This window comes from Scatophagus argus, chromosome 11, assembly GCF_020382885.2.
Source record: "Scatophagus argus isolate fScaArg1 chromosome 11, fScaArg1.pri, whole genome shotgun sequence".
NCBI classification, from domain to species: Eukaryota; Metazoa; Chordata; class Actinopteri; family Scatophagidae; genus Scatophagus; species Scatophagus argus.
This window is the reverse complement of record NC_058503.1, coordinates 14,063,350-14,074,896: the sequence shown is the minus strand read 5'-3', so window position 1 is coordinate 14,074,896 and position 11,547 is coordinate 14,063,350. Positions and strand designations below refer to the sequence as shown.

Here is an 11,547-nt window from a genome sequence, read left to right as displayed (position 1 = left end):
AGTGTCCAACAAACTGTAGGTTTATTATCTGAAATTAGTAAAGCTTAGTGGTGGATGAACAATGAGCGACTTAACTATGTTTTTGTATGACAAAATATGATATACACTCCTGACAAATGTAGTAAAGCACAATGCTGTGATGTCATTTGCAATTCGTACAGTGCATAGTAGAAAAACCAGTATCTCATGTTTAACATGCTAGATTAACAGCAGTAGCACCAGTATGATGTTCAAGTCCCTGTGGCGTCTCTTCAGCAAACCCACCGGATGAAACGGTCAAACAAACTGGACCCGGACAGACTAGAGAAGTCTATTCCTGTAAAGATGGCATCCTGGTCACCCATGGCCAGCTTTGTTAGAACTTCCTGGTCAACGTCACCTCCTGTGGCTATCACTGTGGTGACGACCTGTGCCCCGCGCATGGCACTGACCGCCTCGTCCAGGTTTCTGCCATCAGTGACGCCGTCAGTTATGAAAACAAATGAAACCTCTGCATTTCGTCTCATCAGGCGAGCATTTCCTTTTCCCAAGATGTTGTCAATGGTGTAGATAATGGCAGTCCCCACGCTTGAAGACGTATCCAGGTAAGACAAGCGAGCGATGCCATCAGCAATGGCAGCAGGGTTGTGTGTGAGAGGGAAGGCCACAACGTTCTCATCCTCTTTGCCGAACTCCATCAGTGCCAAGCGGGCTCGCATGCGATCAGTGCTGCTACGGGCCAGCCCCAGCGTGTCTGCAACCTTCTGCACAAATTCACAGACATGCCGGAAGTTGTTTGGTCCAAGGCGCTCTGAGCCATCTAGCAGAAATACCAAATCCACTGGCCGCTGGACACATGGAGCAACATCAGGCTCTGTGTTGAAAGAAAACAAATCTCACACTGAGATGCTCTTCAATACAGCATTTAACAAATTGTATAGCCAAGAATAACACCTACCACTTTTACAAGGGAGGTCAGGGCACACAATCAGAGGTTCTAGAAATGATATTGGGCAGATGTTGGTTAGATATGTGGTATGAAAGACCAGTATCATTCTGCTGTGTGTACTCATCCATTCTTACCGGGACAGAGCACAGTCTCCATCGTCTCTATGAAGTCTTCGGCCACCAAGTCGACGTAACGCTTCATCTGAGTGACACGTTCCTTCTTTCCACACGCTATCGACCCCAGGATCTCATCATCCTGTTCCTTATTAAAAATATCACCAACCCCAATAGCGTTGACCACCACATTGTCGTTGTCGCAAAGGTAGTTGAGGAGATCCTCATCGTCACGTGGGTCAAAGCGGCCGTCCGTAATCACCACCACAGATACTTTTGCTTGGGCTCTCTTGCTGTCCCTGATGAGGTTATCATAGGCGAACTTGAGGGCAGATGGTGTGAAGGTGCCCCCAGCGATCCACTGCAGTCTCTTCACCGCCGTTTTAAAGGCAGACATGGAGTTTATGTTCGGGTCATCGAGACGAATGGCCTCAAAGGTCCCGTTGTGACTGAACTGCACAACTCCAACTCTGGTTCCTAGAAAAGGCAGACAGGTCAGGTGGTGCCATTGCAAATTTGTGAGTTCAGTTCTTAAGAACAAGACTCATTCAATAAGTTGTTATTGCCAAAACATCCTATGAAAAGGCCAAAACCAAAAGATATGTTTGCTTTATAAATTTTTTTTTATTATTATTTTTTTATAAATCTTTAAGCAGGACATGTTTATTTGTAATGAATGAACATGTCACCCATTGCAACGATGTGTCTCATGCATTTTTCATAGTTTTTAAACACAACTTTGGCCCAGGGGAATAAACTCTATCAGGCCTGGGCTACACTGGTATTTGTTGGTTTTGGCCTTTTTTGGTATTTATTTTTATAGTTGAATGTAAGAAAAATACAAAATATTGCCAACTTTAGACTTCAAATGTGCTTTTCAGAAATTAACGTAAAAGTTTGGCCTTTTTTGGTATTTATTTTTATAGTTGAATGTAAGAAAAATACAAAATATTGCCAACTTTAGACTTCAAATGTGCTTTCCAGAAATTAACGTAAAAATGAAAACAAAAACATTTTATCTTTGTGTTCACTTTGAATGTGGACTGACACTGTTTACAGTACGAAGTAGAATATTAACGAGTTAGCTGAAAATGTGCAACACTGATAATCTGTACTTTACGGTTACTGTACAGTCATAGTGTTAATAAAGAGTGCAGTGTGTAAATGGAGTCCTGTCCAAACATTTATGTCTGTAACTGTATATTCAACAGGCATATTTAGTGATTCATTCTTTGGAACCGTTTAATCTCTTATGGCAACCACTACTTCTTGTTATTCGAAACTGTGTCTGGAAGAGGATTTGCAGGGACATCTGTGGGGTGTTTTTTGCTCAGCTGTACCGGTTGGTGAAGCAGGGTCATTGGCCATCGATCCCAGCCTGTTGATGGTGTTGATAACAAAGTTCTTTTCCATGGTGAAGTTTGTCAGGCCAACGCTTTCTGAGCTATCAATTACAAATACAATGTCCAAGGCTCCACAGCGTTTCTCACAGTCTAAGACAAGAGAGACAGGAACAGGATCAGCATTTTCAAAGATAGGCATGAACTGAAGAATGAAGCAGTGTTTGACTGTTGATATTTGCTCACCACAACAACCACACGTTTCCCTGACGTAAGTCATGACATCACAGTCCTGCAGCGACAGGTATGCAGGTTAAGAGTAATACAACCCAGGAAATAAGATTAAGATGGTATTAAATCTAATACTTTCTAAAGATGACTCACAGTGAGCCCAGGATCGCCCACTGGTCCTGGGTCCCCCTATACACCGCACACAGACACAGACACAGACACAGACAGACACACACACAGGGATAGCAATGTAATTGGATCTTAAATTTGCATGCATGGTCAAGTCATTATTTGAATGGTTATGCTGTTGCTTACATCAGGTCCAGGGTCTCCTCTGGATCCTCTCTCTCCCGGCTCTCCTGGCTGACCTGGTTCCCCCTACGCAGACAAGAAAATATTTTTCAGTGAGACTCCTTTTTCTGCATGATACTGCATTCCTTTTAAAGTCATATTTATACAGCAGAGGACTTAAGCAGATCATCTCAAAATGTGTTTTTTTTGAGTGTATGTGTTTTACAGCATTTCTTAAGAACTAATCACCACGTAGGTGCTATGAATGACTCAACAAAACTGTGCAATTATGATTTTATGAAGTGACATTAATGGTCTATGAATTTAAGCTCAAAATGGTATTTAACCATGTACCGCAGATATTTTTCAGCTTCACCAGCAGAGGTTTTAGTAGTCTGTATCTCCAAGATTTCTACATCAATACAGCAGTAGTGAATGAAACCAAAATTTACATCACCAACAACCAGCAGCACAATCCACAGACCTTCCTGTGGAGAATTTTCCTTGGAACTGCTCTCCGCTGAAGAAACAATCTCAAAAGGAAAAGTGGTCACAGTGAGGTCTGTGCATTGTCCTGAGTACCTGGGACTTTGTTTTTAGATAGATGAGTCGCTGCTGAGCTTTCAAAAGTAAGTATCCAACACAATGGGCACCAAATTCCACTCAATTGTACTGTATTTGAATGGTGTTAGAAAGCTGAAAATTTGGGCAAATAAGAACAAGTTTTATCACAATTTGGGCAAACCCAGCCCAGAAAATCTTTTAGACTGAGCAGCATGCACAGCTCACATTTTAACACTTAAAACATTTTGTTATTGATCTTACTGGCGCTCCTGGGGGTCCTTTATCTCCAGGTTCTCCTTTGGCACCACATTCACCTCTGCCCCCCCTGGGTCCTCTCCTACCTGGATCACCTCTCTCTCCCTGGAAAGAACAGAGTCATTTTAGACTCACGGGTGCAAGGTACAATATTCATGAGGTAAATGGAAAAACGTACAGTGGGTCCTCTCGGTCCTGGATAACTGAATCCTGGTCTTCCAGTGTCACCCTTTAAAAGAAAAAAACCAAATGTTATGGTGTTTAATTGTGTTTTACATGATGAAAGAGATGAACAGAAAAAGTTTACCCACCTTTGGTCCAGGCAGCCCAGAGTCTCCCCTTGGCCCAGGATCTCCAGGATCTCCTGTGGTGCCCTGCAACCACAGAGACAGCTTTCAAGCTGTAACATCTATTGGGTATTTAACACCAATATTTCCTGAAACAAGCTCACACATTAAGTGGTTAGTGTTGATGATTATGATGTTATAAATGACACACATTTCCTCCGGGGCCTCCTGGTTCCCCTGGCTGACCCCTCGGCCCGGGTAGTCCTTGGTCCCCCTGGGGTAGACAGAACATAACACAGGAAGTATCACCACTGTACATCTTCTGTACTCTAGCCCACATACACAGAATTACACATGCTGATGTGAATTTGGCAACGTATAATACTGGACATATTTTTAAAAAAGCAGTTTCCCTGGAAAATGTGTTGTACAATAACAATTTTGGCAGGATACTCAGTACATGATGGCCCAACTCCAGCACTGGAGGTCTGAAATAAAGACTTCTTAGTGATCAAAGCTGCTGAGTCATCCCCCTGCCAAAATCCACCCCCGGCACGATCCCCTCACCTTTGCGCCCTTGAGTCCGTCTTCCCCAGGCCGACCTCTCTCTCCCGATAGCCCTCGTTCTCCCTAGAAAAATAACTGAATGTGTCAGGATACGCAACACACCATTAATCATCAACAAATGCATACAAAACACAACAGTTACTGAGAGGCAATAGTTCTATTTCAGTGAAATATGTGGAGAATCCATCCTAAGAAGATGGTCAAGAAATGGCCTGTAGCAACACAAAGTGAAATTATACTTGGCAAGGAACTGTTAATGAACTTCCTCTGGAACATCAAAACCAAACCCCACAGACAGACTTTATACCCATGGGTTTGTTTTTGTACACCATTAAAATCTCTTCTAAGATCAGAATCCACAGAACAGAATCCACTGCGGTTTAGGTTTTATCACCAACATCAGCTTTATTTCCCTTCTGTTCCTCTCCAAGTTTTTTTTTCTTTTTTTCATTATTCATATACTACTTGCGATGAAATTCTCTAGAATTGTATTTTCTGTAAATTTCCCAGTTTGTTCTTTGAAAACATTACCTGCTCTCATTGTAACAAACCAGCGCTACAAACAAAGCTAAAAAAAAAAAAACAGAAACTATTGCATGACTTTTCTCTGAGGTCTGGACTTACCCTCTCTCCTTTTGATCCATCGGGACCTTGCGTTCCCTTTGTTCCAGTGTCTCCTCTCCTTCCCTGTTAAGATTTATTTAATGACTATCAACAGCAAAATTATCAAAATAACATTTTTTTTTAAAAGATTGGAGTATGTATTTGTCTGAAAATACCCTTTCGCCTTTTGGTCCAGGTAAGCCAGGAGGCCCCTGCAAGAGTCAATAATTTTATTTCAGAGTAATATCTGTAACATTAGCTTTACTGAACTAACTATTATAAACAAAACTATAATTAACAAAATATTTTTGTTTTGTACCGTAAGTCCATTTTCTCCTGGTAGTCCTGGATTTCCAGGATATCCTCTTTCACCCTGAGGAACAAAGATTAGATTTTATGAAAATTATCAATTTCTGAATTTCTTTCTGTTGTGTTTTAGTTTAAATTTTACCTTTGGTCCTCCATCACCTATAGGACCAGAGGGACCTGACCTTCCAGGGAGTCCCGAGTCACCCTAAACAAACAAAAAAAAAAAAAAACATAACTTGACTGATAACATTAAATAATATGAATCCGGCAGATCCCAAATGGCCCAATAAAACAATGATCTATCCTGTTGTGAATTGTAATAGTCCAGTAAAAGTTTTGACATGTTGGTTACACAAAATGAAAAGTTACCAAGAATGTTTGTAGTCAATTTCATGGGGGATACTTCCAAAAACTGAGTCCAAAGTATTGGATATTGGAATAATAAACATGAATAATGATCCTTTTTAAAAAGTTTGCACTATATTTAGCCATATTAGCAGCATCTGTCCACCACTTTGTTCCAGAGTGAACACTACTGAATGATTTGCTGTAAATATCTGGACAGACATTCATGATTCCCAGTGGATGAATCCTAATGACTTTGGTAACTTTTCCTCTTGCGCCACCAGCCAGTTGAAATTTATGGTTTGAAAGAAATATCTCAACAATCTTCAGATGATTTTCTGTGTAATTTGGTCCAGACATTCTTGCCCTCGGGATGAATTGTAATAACTTTGGATAACCCATTTAAAATGGTAAAATAATTTTAAAAAACCCCATAACATTCATATCAGTCTCAGCTGTACTTTTTGTTTGCTGCTAATTAGCAAATGTTAGCATACACGCTAAACTATGATGCAGCACAGTATGAGCACACTAGCACGCTGATGTTAGCATTTAGCTCAAAGCACTGCTGAGCCTAAGTTAAGAGCTAGGAAGCTGCTAACGTGGCTACAGACTCTCAGTTAAGTTTTAATCTGCCAACAACTTAAAGGAGAGAGAAAATATCCTTGTTTTGATTTCATACAGACCTTTGCTCCTTTGTCTCCGGGTGGTCCAGTGTCACCAACATCTCCGCGGTAGCCATCTGGTCCCTTACACAAACAAAAACAGAAATGGTTCAGTTGTGGGCGGCACGGTGGTGCTGTGCTGTGTTAGCACTGTCGCCTCATGGAGAGAGGGCTTCAGGTTCGAATCCCGGTCTGGGCCCTTCTGTGTGGAGTTTGCATGTTCTCCCTGTGCCTGTGTGGGTTTTCTCCGGGTTCTCCGGCTTCCTCCCACAATACCAAAAACATGCACATTGGGTTAATTGGCTACTCTACATTGCCCCTAGGTGTGTGTGTGTGAGAGTGTGTGGTTGTCTGTCTTTGAGTGTCGGCCCTGCGATTGACTGGCGACCAGTCCAGCGCGTACCCCGCCTCTCGCCCGTAGTCACCTGGGATAGGCTCCAACCCCCCCGCGACCCTGACGGATAAGCGGCATAGAAAATGGATGGATGGATGATGGATTATCTTTACAGTTAAAGGACTGATAGATTGAAGAATGAACCACCCACACGCATAAATTTGATGACATAAGATACTTAGAATACAGTTGGGTATGCTGATTATCTTACCAAAGACAAACTTTGGTACTCTGGTGAAAATTTGGAAGAACCAACCAACCATTTGGTATGGGACTTACCTTGTCACCTGGATCACCTTTGCAACCAGGAGCTCCTATTCGGCCCATTTTACCCTGAAAGTTTCCCAGAGACAGTTACATCATATCATTATACTGAATATAATCATGCCATACTGAACAATTTACTTTGTTGGATGAAAACTCACCTTTTGACCGTCAGTTCCATTCCTGCCAGATACTCCTGCCACACCCTGAGTAGTTAGACATCAGCGAAGACAGTAAATGAATGCAGACATTCTTGGAATTATTAGAACATAAAAACTGTTATTTACCTTTGCTCCAGTTGCTCCCATTTCACCCTGTCCAGGTAAAACAGAGCCATTAATCCCAACAGCATTTCAGCATTTCAACTGAAAAGTAAGAATACAAACATTTATCTTTATTTACCTTGTCACCTGTCGGACCGACCTCTCCCTAAATCAGAGCACAGAAGAACATGTTATTGAGATTTTTTTAAAAAAGACAACCCAGTTAGGTAGCACACAAACTCATTAATCAGTAGGTCTCAGCAAACCTTTGGACCGGGTCGTCCGATTGGACCTTCAATGCCAGGATCACCCTGAAATATAATAAATAACATTCATCCTTAAAAATTTTTGTTTTATTATAATTTTTCAGCCTTAATAATGCAAAGTTATTTTTTTACCTACCGGTTTACCCCTTTCACCTTTTGACCCAGTTTGACCCCTGTCTCCTTTTATACCCTGGAAATAAGAAGAAACATTAGCATTTCAACAAAACAAACTATGGTATAAGATGGAATATACATAATTTATATATTGTTGTTCTCACTTTTGGACCTCGAAGACCTTTTGGTCCAGGGATCCCAGGAGTCTCAAAGCATTTATGTTCATAACACTGCAAGATGAAGGAGGAAAGCAAAACAATATTGAATGTAGGAATAAATCAACACATAGAAAATGAGAGATTTTGTTCAGAAATTTATGCCAAACCCCTTTTAACTGACTGATTCTTCTTAATAACATATACTTAATGAGTGCCTTTCTCACCTGTAAATAGGCTTGATATTTCTGCAAAGTAAAAACAACAGTAAGTAAAAAGTGCCTAATCGTGATACTGTAATCTGAATTCAAATAAAAGCATTAATGTAACAACAGAAGAAGATTTAAGATCACCATGGCTTTTATGATTCGATCAATGGAATCGGTTTTTATTCTTGGTCGCCCATCAACAATGTCCACAGCTATGTAGTCATCACGGTACAGTTCAGCGGGAGAGCTGGCTATCTCCCTCATCCCTATTTCATCGATGCTCCTGGAAGCTGCCACTGAGAAAATATTGATCTCTTGCTCCCTCGCCCTCTCAGCCATCGCTTTTATCCCTCCGCATGGACTTCCTGTCACATGCCCATCAGTGATGACCACAGCAAAGAGGACGGCCTTCGTCCCTGAGAAGTGATGGGTCATTTGGTAGGTCATGTTTTTGAGGGCGCAGTCTGTGAAGGTGCCTTTGCCTTTGTACCTAATTCCAGCAAGGTTCCTGATGAAGTTTTCCTTGGTTGTGAACTGGCTGAACACCCACTGTGTTTGGGAGAAGTTCAGGCCGCCTATGGACCAGCTGATGTGGATCTGGCCCTTATATTCTTCATCAGCCAGCCTCTGGACAAAGATCTTGGTGAACTCCTTCACGTTTTCCACCAGAATCCCAGGTGGGGACTCCTGCAAGGCAATGGTCTCTGAGGTGTCGATGGTGAAAAACAGTTTGATGGGACATTCAATTATCCTGCCTGGAAGAGAAAATGTTGACAAGAGTGTAAACATCTTTTCTGTTTGTGTTTCTCTACACACAAATACACAAATGGAGCTGAAAACATGCAGTGATGGCAAATAACTAAGTACTGAACTTAAGTAGTTCTACATCACTTGAGTATTTTCCGTATTCTTCTACTCCACTACATATTGCTTTTTTTACTCTACTACAAATATTTCACAGTTTCACAGCTTTAGCTACTGTTCTCTTCACAAGATTTTTGCACACAAAACACACGAAGAGCTTATAAACTACAATACTTTGTCAGAAATTAAACAAAACAACAGTAAATACAAGCATGGCTGAAGTAAACAGTCAATTCATCCATTATAGTTGATTGATATGATATTAATTAGTGACTATATTTGTAGTTTCCTAAAATCAAACATTTAATGGTTCCAGCTTATCAGATGTAAAGATTACGATAGCTGCAGATGCTTGGGTTCATTTTAGTGATTTTAATTTATTTGTAATCATTTTGAGGTTTGGACTGATGGTTGGACAAAACATTGTGAAGGCGTCACAGCTCTGCATAAAACACTTTATATTTATTTAAAATTAATTCCACCGCAATAAACAGTACTGAAACAGGACAATGCTGTATGAATTCAAGTATGAATAATAATACTCTAATAATGTAACAGTGTAACAGTGACAGAGGATGTTTTTCTGAGTATTTTGATAATTGAGTATTTTTGTGATAACTTGGTATTTTTTATTTTTATTCTACTTCATACTACATACTGTAGATACAGCATTGTATCTATGTGTATGTAACTCACAATGGTGGAAAAAAGGAAAAAGTGATATCCGACTAACCAAACCATAAAGCATACATTGGTGAATAACAGACTTTTCACTATGAGCTTCCTAACCAACCGACTGTACTTTTTACTTCCCTTTTTTCCCCTCACAAATCTTTAGTTGCTGTTAGATTCATAATTTTAGTGCAAAACAAATGATCCACCTCGACCAACTCCAGCATTATGTTACTGCACCAGTAATTCTAATATAAAAACAACAATGGAATTTTGCTTGGATGGCATTTCGCTTAATGATTACTTCTAACTTTGATACTTTAAGTACTGAACTTAAACTTGTAATAGAGAACTTTTGTAATGAGGTATTTCTACTTTTACTTAAGTGAAGTATTTGAGTCGGCTTATTTCTTGCGCAACTAGAATGAAAGAAAATGAAGAAGTAAAATCAATACATTAATGGAACTCACTCTCACAACCTTGAGGCCGCGGTGTGGGCTCAGGTATTGGAGGTGGAGTCGGTCCCGGACTGTCTCCTCGCCCAGGTATCGGCCTGGGTCCACGAGGGGTCAGTTGAGGGACCGCAGCTTGGAGCATGCACAGAAATATGAACCCTGAAATCATCACCATCTTTCCTGCAAAAAAAAAAAAAAGAAAGAAAGACAGAGAAGACAGAGGAGTGAACAGGACAGTTGTTGAGGACTTACTTTTACGTCCAATACTCCTTTTAAATGCAGGAAATAGCTGTCACACAAGTGAGTCTTCACAGAAGGCATCTCCACAGAGCTTAGGAATGTTTATCGTTGTTTTAAACAATGTCAGTGAATAACCACACAGTGTGGAAAAAGAGAACAATATTTAAATTACTGATGAAATGGAAAATTTTCTTGTTGCATCCCACCTTTTCGGTGAAATACATGGCGGGGTTAACAAACTATTTCGTGTAAAGAACGATACAATGTTGAAAAAACAAAAACAGATAATAGATGCAGATAAGATTTTGTGTATCCACAGGAGAATTGCTGTTGGACAGTAAATTGCGATAAAACAACATCAACAACCAACGAAAGGATAAAACGCAGATTCAGTTGTTGATTTAACCCCTGATCCACAACTCAGATGTGTGAAATCAAATCCAAAACAGCTTGACTGGAATGTAACTTACATGTACAATTCTCATGTACTTGCTTACTTACTTACTTACTTACTTACTTACTTACTTACTTTATCTCACCTTTTTTTACTTTTATGCTTCTGCTCTAAATTTCAGAGGGAAATGTACATTTTATTCTGCTATTTAACAGATATAGTTACTAACTATACTTCAGATATTAAGATTTGACATCCAAAACATATCGGTTTCTAAAGTAAACTCTAAAAAACTAAAAAAAAAAGAATCATTTAAAACATGGCCAAGAGAACTTTAAGTAGCCTAAACTCTGCCACATATACTTTTACTCCAGTAAAATTTTCAGTGCAGTACTTTCACTTTTAACAGTGTCCCCCACTGAGTCCACATTAGCATCAACTGGCCTTAATTTCACTCTTCCTTCCCAAAACAAAGTGCGGATAAACGAACTGCTTTTTATTTTGAAATGCTTATCCGCTATTCACACCAGACCCCTCCACATCTTTTTCAAAGCCCCAAATCTTAATAAAAGTGCAAACAAAGTGGACTCACCGCGCTGACAGTACAGGAGAATGTAAAAAAATCCGAAATGCGACTGGAGACTGCAGGAAATTCAACCAAATTCCAGAGACTGTAAACTACTGATATTCATCTCAGTCGGAAAGTCACCGTATCAGCGAGCTCAGTCGGGGTCAGCTCTTATTGGAGGAGCCGCCCGT

The 11,547-nt window shown here is 40.2% G+C and overlaps 1 protein-coding gene across 2 annotated transcripts; it reads right to left on the bottom strand.

The window, feature by feature from the left end:
• Positions 1-4: 4 nt before the first annotated feature.
• Positions 5-11,547, bottom strand: LOC124067143 (collagen alpha-2(VI) chain-like). 2 transcript variants are annotated; one of them, XM_046404245.1, is made up of 28 exons: positions 11,381-11,547; positions 10,179-10,334; positions 8,308-8,918; positions 8,182-8,202; positions 7,964-8,029; positions 7,822-7,875; positions 7,686-7,730; positions 7,559-7,585; positions 7,444-7,470; positions 7,318-7,362; positions 7,172-7,225; positions 6,520-6,582; positions 5,631-5,693; positions 5,499-5,552; positions 5,356-5,391; positions 5,201-5,263; positions 4,577-4,639; positions 4,221-4,283; positions 4,034-4,096; positions 3,901-3,951; positions 3,729-3,827; positions 2,928-2,990; positions 2,766-2,801; positions 2,628-2,673; positions 2,382-2,534; positions 1,063-1,518; positions 938-976; positions 5-853 (listed from the first exon to the last, which is right to left on the bottom strand). In XM_046404245.1, exons 2-28 carry the CDS (start codon positions 10,327-10,329, stop codon positions 252-254), a joined length of 3,114 nt encoding a protein of 1,037 aa, XP_046260201.1. In that variant the 5' UTR covers positions 10,330-10,334; positions 11,381-11,547; the 3' UTR covers positions 5-251. The 2 variants fall into 2 exon arrangements, with proteins under 2 accessions (XP_046260201.1, XP_046260200.1); XM_046404244.1 differs by having other exon boundaries at positions 10,170-10,334; positions 11,381-11,546.